This window comes from Puma concolor, chromosome D1 (genome assembly GCF_028749965.1).
Source record: "Puma concolor isolate L17-30 chromosome D1, mPumCon1.1.hap2, whole genome shotgun sequence".
Classification (NCBI taxonomy): domain Eukaryota; kingdom Metazoa; phylum Chordata; class Mammalia; order Carnivora; family Felidae; genus Puma; species Puma concolor.
This window is the reverse complement of record NC_141676.1, coordinates 102,064,506-102,080,024: the sequence shown is the minus strand read 5'-3', so window position 1 is coordinate 102,080,024 and position 15,519 is coordinate 102,064,506. Positions and strand designations below refer to the sequence as shown.

At 39.2% G+C, this 15,519-nt stretch overlaps 1 protein-coding gene across 8 annotated transcripts in view; it reads right to left on the bottom strand.

Moving 5' to 3' along the window:
- SIK3 (SIK family kinase 3) overlaps positions 1-15,519 on the bottom strand; it is a 250,149-nt gene that overhangs the window by 122,620 nt on the left and 112,010 nt on the right. For all 8 annotated transcript variants that reach the window (XM_086679042.1, XM_086679040.1, XM_086679041.1 and 5 more), the window contains exon 2: positions 2,148-2,264. In XM_086679042.1, the coding sequence (XP_086535168.1) occupies positions 2,148-2,264 (117 nt within the window). The remainder of the gene's footprint in view (positions 1-2,147; positions 2,265-15,519) is intronic.

Genomic DNA, 15,519 nt, shown 5'->3' with positions numbered 1-15,519 from the left:
TTTTTCAATTTAGTAACTGTATTGTACTTTTTTTCTCTTTAATTTTTAAAAACCATATACTGGTGGTATTAGCTCACTGTTTGTTACATGCATTGCTTCCAAGATCTTCCTGTATGTTGATTAACACAACAAAACGTCAATGCTCTACATATATGCAGGTGTTGAGTAAAAAAAAAAAGAAAATTTTAAAAAATCGCATATTTCCTGGGGCGCCTGGGTGGCTCAGTGGGCTAAGTGTCCGACTTCAGCTCAGGTCACGATCTCACAGTCCGTGAGTTCGAGCCCCGTGTCGGGCTCTGGTCTGATGGCTCAGAGCCTGGAGCCTGCTTCCAATTCTGTGTCTCCCTCTCTCTCTGCCCCTCCCCCATTCATGCTCTGTCTCTCTCTGTCTCAAAAATAAATAAACATTAAAAAAAAAAATCGTATATCTCCTTTGTACCCCCAGGTCTTTTATTGACTGCAAATGTTCTTTTACTCTTATATTTTTCAGTAGTTCAAAAACTTTCCTATACAGTTACCTATATTTGGCTTCCTCTACAAATTGACGATTTGGCAAATGACCTGAAAACTACCTTGATGCTATTTATAAAGACAATTTGACAGCCATTCACCCTGGCAGCTCAGAATCCCCTATTAACAATACTAGCTGCCAGAGAGCAAAATTAAAGCTTAAAAGAGGGCATTGTTCAAAGCCATGCCTGAAACTGAGACTTCTTATAAGCTAATGAAATCTTGGGTAAGAAAGATAAACTTGGAGAATTCAGTTGTAAGGTTAATACCTCCAAGTTAACCTCTTGAGGAAAGTTGGCCTAATAACCCTTCAATTATTTAAAGATGATTTATTTTAAAAAGTGAGGTCAAGAAGTTTACTCAGTTGATCAGGATAGGAAGGAAACAGAGGTTAGACACCTCCAAGTTTGCAGACGTTAAGTCTTCAGGCAACACCAAGAAGCTTTCACAAGTTTGCTTCTGGGGCACAACGTAGGTGTGGCTCAACAGAATTTGGTCTGATAAATTTCAACAAGTCTGCTCCTGCTGATCTAATTCATTTCATTATGTGAACAGCTGATGCCAGAAAAGAGCCCTAAAGCTGTAGCCTTAACCACACACACTAACATCACAACATGCTTTCCTTTCCATAAAGTTAATAGACTCTGAAAGCCTGCCCATTGTGCCTCCACCCTTACACATGGTGCCATGTCTGGGCCAGTAACCTTTACTGCAGAGTAACAACAGCAAATGAACCGAGTGGGTGGCCACTTCCTGAACAACTAGGTGATGGCTGTTCTGGTAGAAAGCAGCAAGCAGGGCTGGCCTCATGCAGAGGCAGAGCTTGTGACTGCCAACACACTGCAACTTGAGAAGCACCCCAAAGCCCCACCTCTCCCAAAATATCTCTTCCACCAGCCTGCTAAGGCAAGGTCCTCTCTTCCTATCTGGCTTGAAATTCCAGCCATTAGACTTATTGCTTTTGCAGTAAAGCAAGGGAATTGTTGAGGGTGGCATGAAATATGCATGCTTCTCGGGAAGGTAAGAGAACTAGAAGGGAAATCTCTTCCATTACACAAAATCAATCTCACGGTTACCAAAATAATCAAATGCTACCTCAGAAAACGTAATCTAGGACCCTACTAGAAAAGAGGTGGGTTCTGACTGACCAAAGGGGCCATAGTTAAAATATCCTTTTCCATCATACGTCATACCAGGATCAGAGAAATGAGCATTTAAGTGATGTTAGAAAAAGATAATGTTATATTCACCTCTAGCTTTTCATCCCTAAGAATTCTCCGTTCCTTCTGGCTTTCCCATTCTGTTTTAGGATTTGGACCTACATAAATAAGTTCTTGTCATCTTCTGAATAATCTTTTTGTGTAATTCTCACAAAGAATGGTCCCCAAGCTTTAAAGAACAAATGTGAAAGGCCTACATGGGTAAGGTAGAGCTTACTAGTAAAGAGCCAGGTAAAACATGAGTGCTAAATGTGGAGATAAAAGGGTGGGGAAAACAGGAGGATAAACATGTGAACACAGAAACCAAGAAAAGCTGGAGATGTTCACCCAGACACCCTTTCCTCAAAGGCACCTATACACATAAAATGACCATCCTGGATTCTTCGCTGCCATACGCTACCCCACTAGGGAACCTACCTGGTAGAGCCTGATGATGTGGGGGTGGCAAAGCATTTTCATAATTTGAACTTCCCGGAAAATCTTCTTCAAGTTTTCTTCATCCAGCTGGGTCTTGTCTATGATCTTGATAGCAACCTGAGAACAGAGGAAAAAATTTACTCTGATGCATTATTAAAAGCAGTTTACTAAGGAAAATTAAATCCACTTGAACACATTATATTCCACAAAATATAAGTTGCCACTATTGTGTTTACAGACTGTCAATGAAGAAAATGAATTTACTTTTTAAAAAGTCAGGAAATGTATTCCTAGCAAGTTGGTTTCAAAGGAACAGACTCCAAAAGCTAATGGGTGTTTCTGCCATTTCTTAAACCACTCCTACAGTAAAACCTTATGGCAAACAAAATACTTCAGTGCTCCACAGATGTGGTCTCATTCTGGGAAAATCATGCTTTGATGCAGGCCATGAGATGTTGGGCCTCTTATTAAGATAAGAGGCTTATATCACAAGTACATGATAAGTCGGTAAGACTGGACCAGAAATTACACGGATGCATCCCACATCTCACCAGATGCGTGCGTAACTCCACAGTCCTGGGGGTGGAACAGGCAGAGGTCACTACACACTGAACATCTGCTGGGCGCCAAGCATTGCTTTTCGTGCTTTCCGAGCACTAAATCATTTAAACCTCACAATACCCTACGTTATTATTAACCTTATCTTACAAATACGGAAACTGAGACATACGCAGATTAAGTAATTTACTCAAGATTAAGTAATGTAAACTGGCATGTGGTAGATCCAGGATTAAAGCCCAGGTAGGTTGACTTTAGAGTCAAATTCTTAACGGTAATGCTATAAAAATCTGAAGCTCTTTCTGTACCGCAGATACACTCCTTCAGCATCAAACACCTATTTTGCTCATCATTCTTAAGACATCCAGCAGCAGGTACATTTTAAAACAGAATGAAAGATGAAGAACGTTTATACTCCATTGTATCTAAACTTCGTCATTATTCCTAGTGAATTAAATACTCAAAATATTGTGTTGCCCCAAAATATCTGTACCTCCATCTCAGTCAATCAGCAAGTAAGCAAAGAATATTAGTTTGATGAAGGACCACGACAAGGTAAATTCTAGCTCCTTTCAATACTAAAATTCTGTGATTCCCCACACTGAGAGAGGGAAAGGAAGTTTACTAGTAAGAAAAAGAGAAGAAAAACCAGAGAAGCAAAATTTCAACAATAAAAATGTTCAGTCCAGAGCAATAAAGACGATAAAGAACCATACATGAGAGATGATTCAAATGTAAGAATGACTAACATAAAAGTAACTCTGCAGTTGTTTCAGATGTTAGAATGAAGACTAATGGGAGAAAGGCCCAGGGAGACAAATTTCAGCTCAATTCAAAGAACATTTAAGCCCTGCCTAATGATGGAAAGTAATAAAGTGAGCTGGATGTAGCTCAGCCTACAATAATTAAATCAGATGCAGCCTTAACTTCAAGGGACTCACAATCTAGTTGGGGAAAGACATGTGTGAAACAGACAACAATACAACGTTGGAAACACAATCGGCAAAGCTACGTACAAGTTATGACGGTGGAACAGAGGATCGAGTGTGACCTTCACCTGCGGGAGAAGCTGACCTACAGAAAGACTTTACCAACAAAGCAGAACTTGAGAAAAGAAAGAAGTGGGACAGGCAGAAAAGAGGGTAGGAAATCTTACAGGAGAAATAGTAAAACCGTTAACAAATCTCACCGGCTGTCTGATCTCCTATAAGAAGCCTTGCACCAAATCACCCCAGATTAGCGGGGATAGCTCAGTGGTAGAACATCTGACTGCCTATCACCCTGGACTGTTAGCGTTTCTACTTCTCCTCATTACTGTGCCATATATCACACACAGGACCTTAACTCCAGCAATTAGTCTGGCATTTGCACCTGCTTCTCTAAGAACGGCTCCCAAAACAACTGGGGGAAAAAAAAATCACAGTTTACAATGTCTTTTTATATAACAAATATCTCAGTCTTAATTAATTATTAATAAAATAGCACATTATACTTTACAGATTACTTTCATATACGTGACATGCTTATAAACTTGCAGCCATATGCCGTGGCAGAGCTTTCCAACTGGTATGCTAGAAATGGATTACAAGTGTACCCAAGGCCATGGGTCGGGGCAGTGATCACCTCCGGCCTCAAGAAACCTCATCTGTCTACCCCAGAGAAAATATGATCATTTTCTGCGTATGCCACAACACACAAAAAGTTGGGAAGCAATACTAGTTTTGCTGATCACCAACTGTCCAAGGACTGGGCCTCAAATCCCCTAACCTGCCTATGCCTACCAATGGATGGCACTGAAAAAGTAATGGGGGGCGAGGATGAAGACAGTTAATGAGGGCTTCTAATGCATTTAACCATATTTTTGTACTTCTTCACACCCAAGAGAATACTGAGTCACACTGTAATTGGGGGAGTCATATAGTAGGGCCTCCTAATTCACGTGAACTCATTCTGATTTTCATTTGCTCTCTGAGGCAGTAAGATTTTCATCAAGGGAAAGAGAAAACCAAACCTAATCACCTATGAGAACAAACTGGCTTTAAGATCTTATATTCTGTGCACCTAATAAATATTTTTAATTTAATAAAGATAACGGTATAGCATGGATGTAGTTTCACATTTCATAACAAGCAATCTGACTTCACATAAAGGGAATATGGTCCTACGTACTGAAATGTATCCCTGTCTTTTCAGGGAAAATTGCATTAAGTATAATCTGTTCTTAGAAGGCGGAAGCAGAGAGGTTTTAATACGTTAAAGCATCAAATTCCCGTCTACTCTTCAATGAGACTCAAGATTCAACAAGACACAGGCAAAGCTTTGCCTACCAGCTGAATACAGTGTCAAGAGGAAGGACTCTGGTGTCAAGCTCCTGGGTTCGAAATCTTGGAGCTGCCCTTTAATGTATAACTTGGAGCAAACTATTTAATTTTTCTATGTTCCCTTACCTAAAAACTGTGGGCAACTATTGAACCTGCTTTAAGGGTTGCCGGGGATGTACTAAGCTAATGGATGCAACCTGCTTAGTACAATGCCTGGCATGTGGTAAACACGCAATACACATTAATTATAGGTACTGCTGTCGTGATTTGTTTTCCGGAATCAAGCCTTAAACTTCAGGCATTCCTCGGAAAAAATGAGATTTGCTTTACTCAACAACATAATCCTGGATCTCAAAAACATCAGTCCCTTAAATCGAGGGGCAAGTTGAGGGGACCAAGAAGCAAAAGAGCTAAGAATTTGTGGGCAGCATCCAGAACCAACTGGTTACTTCCAGCTGATGTGGGAAGAACATGGAAGGAATGTAGCTAGGGGGGGAAATGCATTCCATTTGGGAAAGTCACACCAAGCCATAAGATGGAACCCACAGCAAGACCTGATCCTGAGGGCTGGGCCGGGGACAACAAGCTCTGCTTCTTCATGGCAGGCCGGGCTCCCCGCCCTCCACACTAAGTACTAACACCAGAGAGGAGGACACACATGTTACTTGGCTCCAATTTTAGCTGCAAACTGAAAAGTGGAGATTTGAGAAAATGGAAAAATACCGATGAAACAGAGAAGCTACCAAGTCAGAGAGCAAGGAGCTGGCAAGCAGGTATGATTATTTTAAGAATACCTGAAGAGATCAATGATCATGAATTTTCATGGCTACAGATTACTGGTGACTACATAATAAACGTTTTAAACTACATCCCACTTGCTTGAATTTTTTTTTTTCAATTTCTATTTGAGAGAGAGAGACAGAGAGAGCGTGTGAGTGGGGTAGGGGCAGAGGGAGAGGGAGACAGAGGACCCAAAGCAGGCTCTGCACTGACAGCAGAAAGCCTGACGCGGAGCTCGAACTCATGAACCGTGAGATCACGACCTGAGCTGAAGTCGGATGCTCAACTGATTGAGTCACCCACGCATTCCCCTACTCCGCCCCAGTTGCTTAAAAAATGAAATGCATCCACAACAAAAGGTTAACTGCTAGGTAAACAGAAGATAAACTCTCAAAGAATGTGTTTAAATTTTGGTGCTATGGGGCACCTGCGTGGCTCAGTCGGTTGAGCGGCCGACTTCGGCTCAGGTCATGATCTCGCGTTTCATGAGTTTGGGCCCCGCATCGGGCTCTGTGCTGACAGCTCAGACCTTGGAGCCTGCTTCGGATTCTGTGTCTCCCTCTCTCTCTGCCCTCCCCTGCTCATGTTCTGTCTCTCTCTCTCAAAAAAATAAAATAAACATTAAAAAAAAAAATCTTGGTGCTGAAAAATCTATGAATCACATCCCTGTACTTACATATAAAAAGCGTAACAAGTGAAAAAAGGAAACTTCCAACACACTACCAAGGACCATAGATTTCTTAAAGTTTCTTGTTCTATATAGAATTCTTTTCTCTTACAAGGAGCAGGATTTTATGAACTGACACTAATATTAATTAAACATGGCACTGTATCAAATATGTTGCTGAACAGATACAGCTTGCTGGGAGTCTCTACCCAAGAGATTTCCATTCAACAAACTCTCCTTTTTTCATTGGCATGTGGTATGACAAAAAATTAAACTCAGATCATGCCAAATTTAAAGTCACAGTTCATTATTCATTCTAGAAGCGGGGTGGGGGGGGGGGGAGAGGAATAGCTATTTGCTCCTTTTAGTTCTTACTAATGTGTCCAGTGCAAATTGATGTGCTATGAATGTCAAATATATACAGATCTCAAAGCCTGAATATTAAAATGAGAATATAAATGATCTCATTGATAAATTTATATTGCTTACATGAAGAAATAACATTTTAGATATACCAGGCTAAATAAAATATATTATTAAAACTAATTTCACTGAAACCTATAGAATGGGAGAAAATATTTTCAGACCACAACATATCTGATAAGAAGTTACTAACCAAAATAAACTAGGAACTGACAAAACTCAACAGAAAAAACACAAATAACCCAATTCAAAGATGGACAAAGGACCTAAGTAGGCATTTTCCCAAAGAAAACATACAAATGGCCAAAACATTATAATTTATCAGGAAACTGCAAATGAAAAAACCACAATGAGATACCACCTCATGCCTGTTAGGGTGTCTATTACCAAAGATGCTGGTGAGGGTGTGGAGAAAAGGGAAGCCTTGTGCACTACTGGTGGGAATATAAATTGGTGCAATCACTATGGAAAACAATATGGAGGTTCCTTAAATTGCAAACAGAACTACTGTATGACCCAGCAATCCCACTTCTGGGTGTATACTCAAAGGAAGTGAAATCATGATCTCAAAAAATATCTGTACTTCCGTATTCATAAGCAGAATTATTCACAATAGCCAAGGTATGGAAACAATCTAAGTGTCTGTCAACAGATGAATGGATAAAGAAAATGCAGCATACATATATACAATGAAATATTATCCAGCCTTAAAAAAGAAGGAAAGCCTGTCATTTGGAACAGCACGGATGAACCTGGAGGGCAGTATGCCAAGTGAAATAAGACAGACACAAAGACAACCACAATACCACAATACACGTGGTATTACCTATATGTGGAATCTAAAAAAAAAAAAAGAAAGAAAAAGAAAAATTCAAACTCACAGAAATAGAAAGTAGAAAAGTGGGTGCCAGGGGCTTGGGGGATGGTGGAAGAAATATGGACAAGTTGGTAAAAGGATACAAACTTTCATTTAAAAGATGAATAAGGTCTGAGGATCTAATATAAAACATGGTGATTATAGCTGATAACACTATTGTATTATTGAAATTTGCCAAGAGGCTAGAACTTAAATGTTCTCACCAAAAACAAACAAAAAAACAACCAACAGAAAAGAAATAGCAAATATGTGAGGATGAACATGTTAATTAACTCAATGGGGAGGTGGGGGGTGGGGATCCTACACAATGTACAAGCATATCAAAACAACACATTGTACACTTTAGCTATCTTACAATTTTGTCAATTATACCTCATTGAAGCTGGAAAAAAAAATGAGTTTCACCTGTTTCTTTTTACTTTTTTAAATATGACTGCTAGGAAATTTAAAATCATATATGTGGCCCACATGTTAGACGATGCCAGTAAGATGCCAGTTAAAGCAGGTATTACATGACAATGACTTCTGAAATACTTGACTCAATGTTGAGGATTGCCAGTTACTGATCTCGAAGAAACTTGGCAGGGTGCAATGCACTCAATGCTCAAACGCTGCCTTGGGAGAGAATCTTAAATCAGGTCTGAAAAGTTACATTCCAAGAACTCAATTTAATTCCATTAAAAACTGTTTATTGAACAACTGTCTGGCTTAAGGCAGCGCCCTGGTGCAGCCGGCTGGAGGCTACTCTCAGCAGGGTTCTGAGAGAGAATTACGTTTTCCACTATTAAGCTAGCAGTTCACAAAACTTTGGGTCTCAGGACTCCTTCTCTTAAAAATTATTGAGACCAAGCATGCCTGGGTGGCTCAATCGGTTAAGGTTCCAACTTCGGTTCAGGTCATGATCTCATGGTCTGGGAGTTCAAGCCCTGCATCGGGCTCTGTGCTGACAGCTTGGAGCCTGGAGCCTGCTACAGATTTTGTGTATCCCTCTCTCTCTTTCTCTGCCCCTCCCCTGCTCACACTCTGTCTCTCTCTCTCTCTCAAAAATAAACATTAAAAAATTTTTAAATAAAAATTTTTGAGACCTTCAAAGAAGTTTTGTTTACATAAGTAATATCTATCAAGATTTACTTAGAAATTGGTTAAAATCAGAAATGAAAACAGAAAATTTTAGAACACTAGAACACACAGCACACATTTGACCAGCCATCAGAGTAATTACCTCATCTATCATGTATAATCTCTTGAAATCACCACTGTATAACTGTGAGAGAAGGAGGGTGAAAAATGAGAATAATGTTTAAATATTTAGGAAAACAATTTTGACCTCTGAGACTCACTGGAACAATTCTGGAGACTCTTTTTTGGGGGTCTCTGGATCAAACTTTGAGAACAACTGCCATGAGGCATCATTGTATGTGATCAATTAACTTCTTTACTATTATCTTAAATCGTATATCTTTGGGAAAGGTGAAAATATAGTCACTCAAATTGTTTTCTGTAGGACTTGATGCATTCCCAGTTACGAACAGCTTCCAGAAAAGGAATGTGAATGCCTTTTGCAATCAGCCTTGATTTAAACATACACACACAAACTTCTTTCTTTTAAGATACTGGAAAATAGAACTGTCATCAGGAAACAGGTTTAATGAAACTCCAAACCATCACAAGATATACAAGCTGGACTATAAAGCTAAACCTGCCAGGCACTAACTGGCCATGATTAATGATGTGCCATGTGGCAGTTGTCAGGATGCAGGCTGGCCATATTCTTGGGAAATCCTGACCTCTGACCCGGAACCAATCAAGAAGGACTACATATTTTATTTTGTAACAAATAGTCAAATCAAGTTCAAAGGGGCAAAGCAAAGACATATATTTGGGAGGAACTGATTATTCTATCCATTTTACATACCAATCACAACTGTTTCTGGAAAAATACAAAGCTGTGAAGCCTAAAGAATCACTGAGATGCTAGGATCCCAGCCAACTCCACACAGGAGGCCGCCACATGACCACCAAAAGTGAGGGTAAATCAGCTTTCAATGAACCCCTGAGGAAATAGTTCGCAGTATCTAACAGGTCTTTAGGTGACTTATTTTTCTCTACTTCTCAGTTTGGGCTGTACTAAATGGTGACAATGAAATCGTTTGTGCATTTACAATGTCTGGAGGATAGAGAATTGCGAGCTTAGCAAAGCGAGAAAATCTACCATGAAACACGCATTCTTCTTGGAAAAATTCCTAAGGTGGAACATGGCTATATTGTGCATAATTGATCAATGGAAATTTTCTGGTGATTACTTGGAATTCAAGGAGTAGAAGGGAAATTTTTCAGACAAAAAGAAAATGATTTCTCAGTTGCAATAATTCCCATCTGGTTAACATTTACCCTCTTGGAGGGCAGAAGCCCTCAGACTATCTCTAATGTAATGGCAACTCTCTCGGCCACACTGGCATTACCATCACTGTTGTCATTTCAACGTTTACACAGTGCCAACGTTTTGTATGCTTTCTAGAGCATTAAATCAACTTCTGGTCTTTAAGTTTCCCATTTAAATGAACTGAATAAAAAGATATTCAAAGAAAAAAGGAGTGGAGAAGAGGAGAAGCTGATCACAGCAATGAAGAATTCTTTACAAATATCAGTGCCGTGTCCATGTTCGGGTATCTATTTTCAGTTGACCATGGCTTCGAAGTTTAAAAGAGAGATTCAGAATGGGATTGATGGCTTCATTCCAAGGTTAGGGAGCTATTTTACAAGGATGAGAAAGGGCAGGAGGGGAAAGAGGGAGTGGGGCTGAAGAATGCAGGGCAAAGAGAAGATGCTCTGAACATAGAAGGATTGAGCAAAAAAGCATTCAAGAGATGAAGAAGAAAAGGGTAAGAGCTCAGTGGTTTAATAAGCAACTTCCGATGATTTAAAGTGGCCACCAAAGAACAAGATCTAAGAAAATGGTATTATGAAAAAATATGAATTGTTACAGGAATGTCCTAAAATAAAAGACAAACAAGGAACAGCGGGTAGTCCAAGGGAAAACGTAAAGCTATGGTGGAGAATGAAGCTATGAAGGATGGAATTTTAGTCCCAGAGAAGAAAGATGAGACATGTGGGTGAAACTTGGCAATGACCTCAACTGTGAGGTTAGAAGGAGGCAGAAAGCTGAATGAATTTCAAGATGCATCTTCTTAATGAAGTACACGCCACTCTTTCCTGGAGTGCCAGCTCATAGGTAAAAATAACACACACTCATAGAAGGATTGTGCTCTTCCCAAGAACGGCATTTGTCAAGGAGCCTGTGTACTGTTAAGCACATTTAGATGTAGCACCTAGAACACTCAGAGCTTTTTAAAGCACCAGCTGGAAAGAAAGTTGAATTCAACTGGCACGGCGTAACTTTCTTAAACTTCCCCAATGGAGATTTATTACACTGAACATCCTGCTAACCTTACAATGGTGGTGTTGTTCCTGGTGAACAAAGTCAGCAACAGTTCATATTTTAAGTTGTTTTAAACTATATTAATATGCCTCCAAGGCCTAGTAAGATAGCCTGTGGTAGCAAAAGGTTGAGCGAACCAAGGGAACACAATAACAGCCGGAAAACTACCCGAAATTCCTCATCTCTTACGCCTGATTATTTGGTAATGGAGACGAAGGGGACACGGGAAGCCATCTCCATCACCAGACAGCATCTAGCTTATCCTCCGATTCTGAAACTTACTGGTCCTGCGTCCTTGCGTGCCAGTACTGTGAGCTAGCTGTCACGATGTACACCTGTGTCCAACCACGCTTCCTAACCTGAATACTGATGACGCCGCGCTCTCCTCCCTGCAGCAGCCCAGAATTCAAGAGCCAGCTTCCTGGTGCTCGTTAGGAACACGGCACCAAGTACCTTCTGACGGGCCTCCTTCACAGCTCGCCCTTAGTGCTGGCAGAAAAATGCCCCCCTGGGATTCCATCAAAATGGGAATATTTCGTGTGATGGCGTTCCGCACTGCTTCTGGCTTCAACGAGCTCCTTGCATTTAATGGTCATCACATGTTCAAACCGATAGATCTTACATTTCCAAAATTAATGTTTGTATGTCATGTGCTGAACAGTAAAGTAACTTAAATCACTCCTCTGGAAAGCCTAATGGTAAACATTAATTAATTCTCAAATTTCTGACATGTAAAGGTAGGAAGAAGGCTACTGCTAACACTGCCAGAGAAAAATAGGAAAAAATGTTCTATTAAAATGTAATGCATTATCATATGTATTGTTATTATATATATATATCCCATATATGTTAATATCTTTATATCCGCATTAAATGTAAAAACACAACTACATGAAGCATGTACCGGAAATAACAGACTTGACATATAATAAGATTGCTTATCCTTTCCCTTAGCAGGACGACATGCATCCTCAATTCTGACCTTCTATGACAGTCCTAATCTGACATTATGGTACAAGTCTAGAATTCTGACAAGTTTCTAAAGTATCATCAAGGATTTTAAGTAATCGTAATTGTGTACTAATTGACTCAAACACTGAGTACAGTTAATAACAGTGAGGGGCTTATTTAATCATTAAAAGTATCCACAATTTAAGCAAAGCCCAACCCATTACACTATCTTTTGGGCCCTCTTTTGGTCTTGACAAGACTATTTTTAAGCAAATTGATATGACCCTAACTTACTATCAAAGAGACCCAAAAAAACCTCCAGACATCAGAAATAGTTTCATTTAAAATAGATATATGTGCATAAATATCTTCTTTAAAAACAATAGCTCATGAGAAACACCATCCAGAAAATCACAAGGGCTGAGATTTAGGAGATGAGAAAACAAAGGGAGAATGTAGAGAACTGGAAAGAAATAAAACGTTCATTGATAATAATTTCAGACTAAAAATAATTATCCCTCCATGTTTAAAAGTCCTTTTGAATTTTCCAGAGGTCTTTGGGTCACAGATTTCTATGGAGGACACAATGGCATTCTTTGAAACAAAGTCCAACAAAACCCCGCCAATAAATCAAATGTACTTTTCTGAGTAGAAGATGGTACAGAATAAAGAGCTCAGGGCAGGAAAGACATCAAAACTAAAATACACAGTAGCAGAATCTTTTCCCCTTTGAACAAAATCTTGCTATTAGAAAAGAAACCCTAATACGTAAGAAAGAAAGAAAAAAGAAAACAACTACTGTGGTTAACTTTGGGTAAAAGGTTCAGAAACAGACAAAACTTTTTAGAACCCTTGGGTTCTAGACAACAATCTGGAGATGGGATGGCCAAAGAGCGTTGGATGGAGAGCTGGGATGTAGAGTTCAATTCCCAACTCTGTCACTAAAAATGTTTGTGGCAAACCTCGGGCAAGTCACCAACTCTGTAGTCCTCGACATACTTGTCAATTACATAAGTGTGTGCCTGCATGCACGTGAAAGCAGAGCTATCAACACAAAGGCTCTCGCTGTGCCAGTTCCTAATTAGAACTCCAACATTTCTTCTTCTTTCAAATTCACTTCTTTCAAAAAAATTTTTTTAAGTTCTAAGTTTCATTCATATAAAATAAATCAGAATCACTAGTTAGATAACTCTCAACCTTGAATGATTAAAATATTCAAGGGGCCCCTGGGTGGCTCAGTTGGTGAACTGTCTGACTCTGATTTCGGCTCAGGTCATGATCTCACAGTTCATGGGATCAAGCCCTGAGTTGGGCTCTGCACTGTCAGTGCAGAGCCTTCTTGAGATTCTCTCTCTTCCACTCTCTCTCTGCCCCTCCCTGCTTGCTCTTTCTCAAAATAAATAATTTTTTAAAAAATTCTCCTTTATTGGAAAGGAAGCAAAAATAATATAAAAACAGGGAGGGAGCCAAAACATAAGAGACTCTTAAATATGGAGAACAAACAGAGGGTTACTGGAGGGGTTGTGGGAGGGGGGATGGGCTAAATGGGTAAGGGGCACTAAGGAATCTACTCCTGAAATCATTGTTGCACTATATCCTAACTAACTTGGATGTAAATTCTAAAATTTTTTTTAATTCTTTATTAAAAAATAAAAATATTTCAAGCCACTTTTATAATTTATGATGTAAGACCATATTAAAAAAGCTTCATTTACTACAGCTAAGATAACCTCAGCGAATTAGTCCTTAAAGAGTATTACCTTTCTCACTTAAATTAAGCAGCCATTACACTAAACAAAAAGCGTTACACCACTGTTTGCCGAGGAAAACCCTGGCATTTGCTACTAATATTTTCACTAATGGTGAAGTCAATGTCTCCTACCATTGGTACTAATTACACTAAATAATCAATAATACTGGTATTAATTTCAATCCCACTTACAGAAACCACAGTAGACTTTATAAATGAAGTGTGATACCAGCCACAATTAGGTCAAACTAAGTAAACCGTAAAATACAACTTAACTAGGAAGAAGCAAATAGCAAAAACAAAAATCCAAGTCTAAGATCTTGGACATGCTATCCAAATTTGATAAAGTTTCCATCTATAGCAAAAGTCTTAGAAATTAAAAAACTAAAGTGTCCAGTTTAGTTTGTTTTACATTTTTCTTTGTGTTTTAGACAATTCCAATATATTAAACATAAACATAATAAGAATAGACAACATATATTGAGCACTTAATGTGTGCCATGGTATTGTTCCTTTCTTTTTACTTTTTATTATGGAAAACATCAAATGTTCATAAAAGTAGACAGAGTAACGTAATTAGCTTCAATCAGCTTCAATAATTCTTAACTCATCGCCAATTCTGTCTGCTCTCTACCTCCACCAGTCTCACCCAAGACCTCATCACCATATTTCATTTGGAAATATTTCAGTATGTATCTCTAAAAGGATTCACACTCTTTTAAAAAATATAACCATGGAACCATCATTGCACTGGAAAAAAATGAATAATTACAGGCATTAGCTCTTCTTCCTCACAACAACCCTATGAAGTACTACGATTATTCCCATAAAACACTAATGCACACACCAGTGAAGTCATTTGCCCAGATAATACAATACTAGACAGTGGAGGTGGGATTTGAACCCAAGCAGTGGAGCTTTAGACCCAAGCCCTTAACTACTATGTTTTCCTGCCTCTGAAAACTAGATTTTGTTTATTTTATTCTTGAAAATAAACAAGGAAAACTGGCTCATAAAGGAATTAATGACAGACAACATCAGAAGTCAGGTTTAGGGGCGCCTACATGGCTCAGATGGTTAAGCATCTGACTCTTGATGTCGGCTCAGGTCATGATCTCATGGTCTGTGAGACCAAGTCCCACGATGGGCTCTGTGCTGACACCAAGTAGCCTGCTTGGGATTCTTTCCCCCCGCCCCCCTCTCGCCCTTGCTCTCTGCCCCCTCCCCTGTTTGCATACTCTCTAAATAAATAAATGAATGAATGAATGAATGAATGAATGAATAATTTTTTTAAAAAAGAAGTCAGCAAAAGTTGTAACAGAGAAAATCTATTCCAGTACCTCACCTCTTCTCCGACTGCTTTCTTCAACTTCTGTGGGTATGCTTCATGAACACCTCAACTTTCCTCCACTTAACATAATGCCAGTTACTCTAAGGTTTATTCTCTTCACTACAACCAGCTCTACCATGACAAACTGGTATTTGTTTAGAAGGTATCTGTGACTGTCATCTGTGACTCACTGGGTAAGACTCAAAATTAAATATTCTCTACAGAAGTCATATAATATGTAGCAAAGGGACCCTAGGGTGGCCAAACTCCACTGAT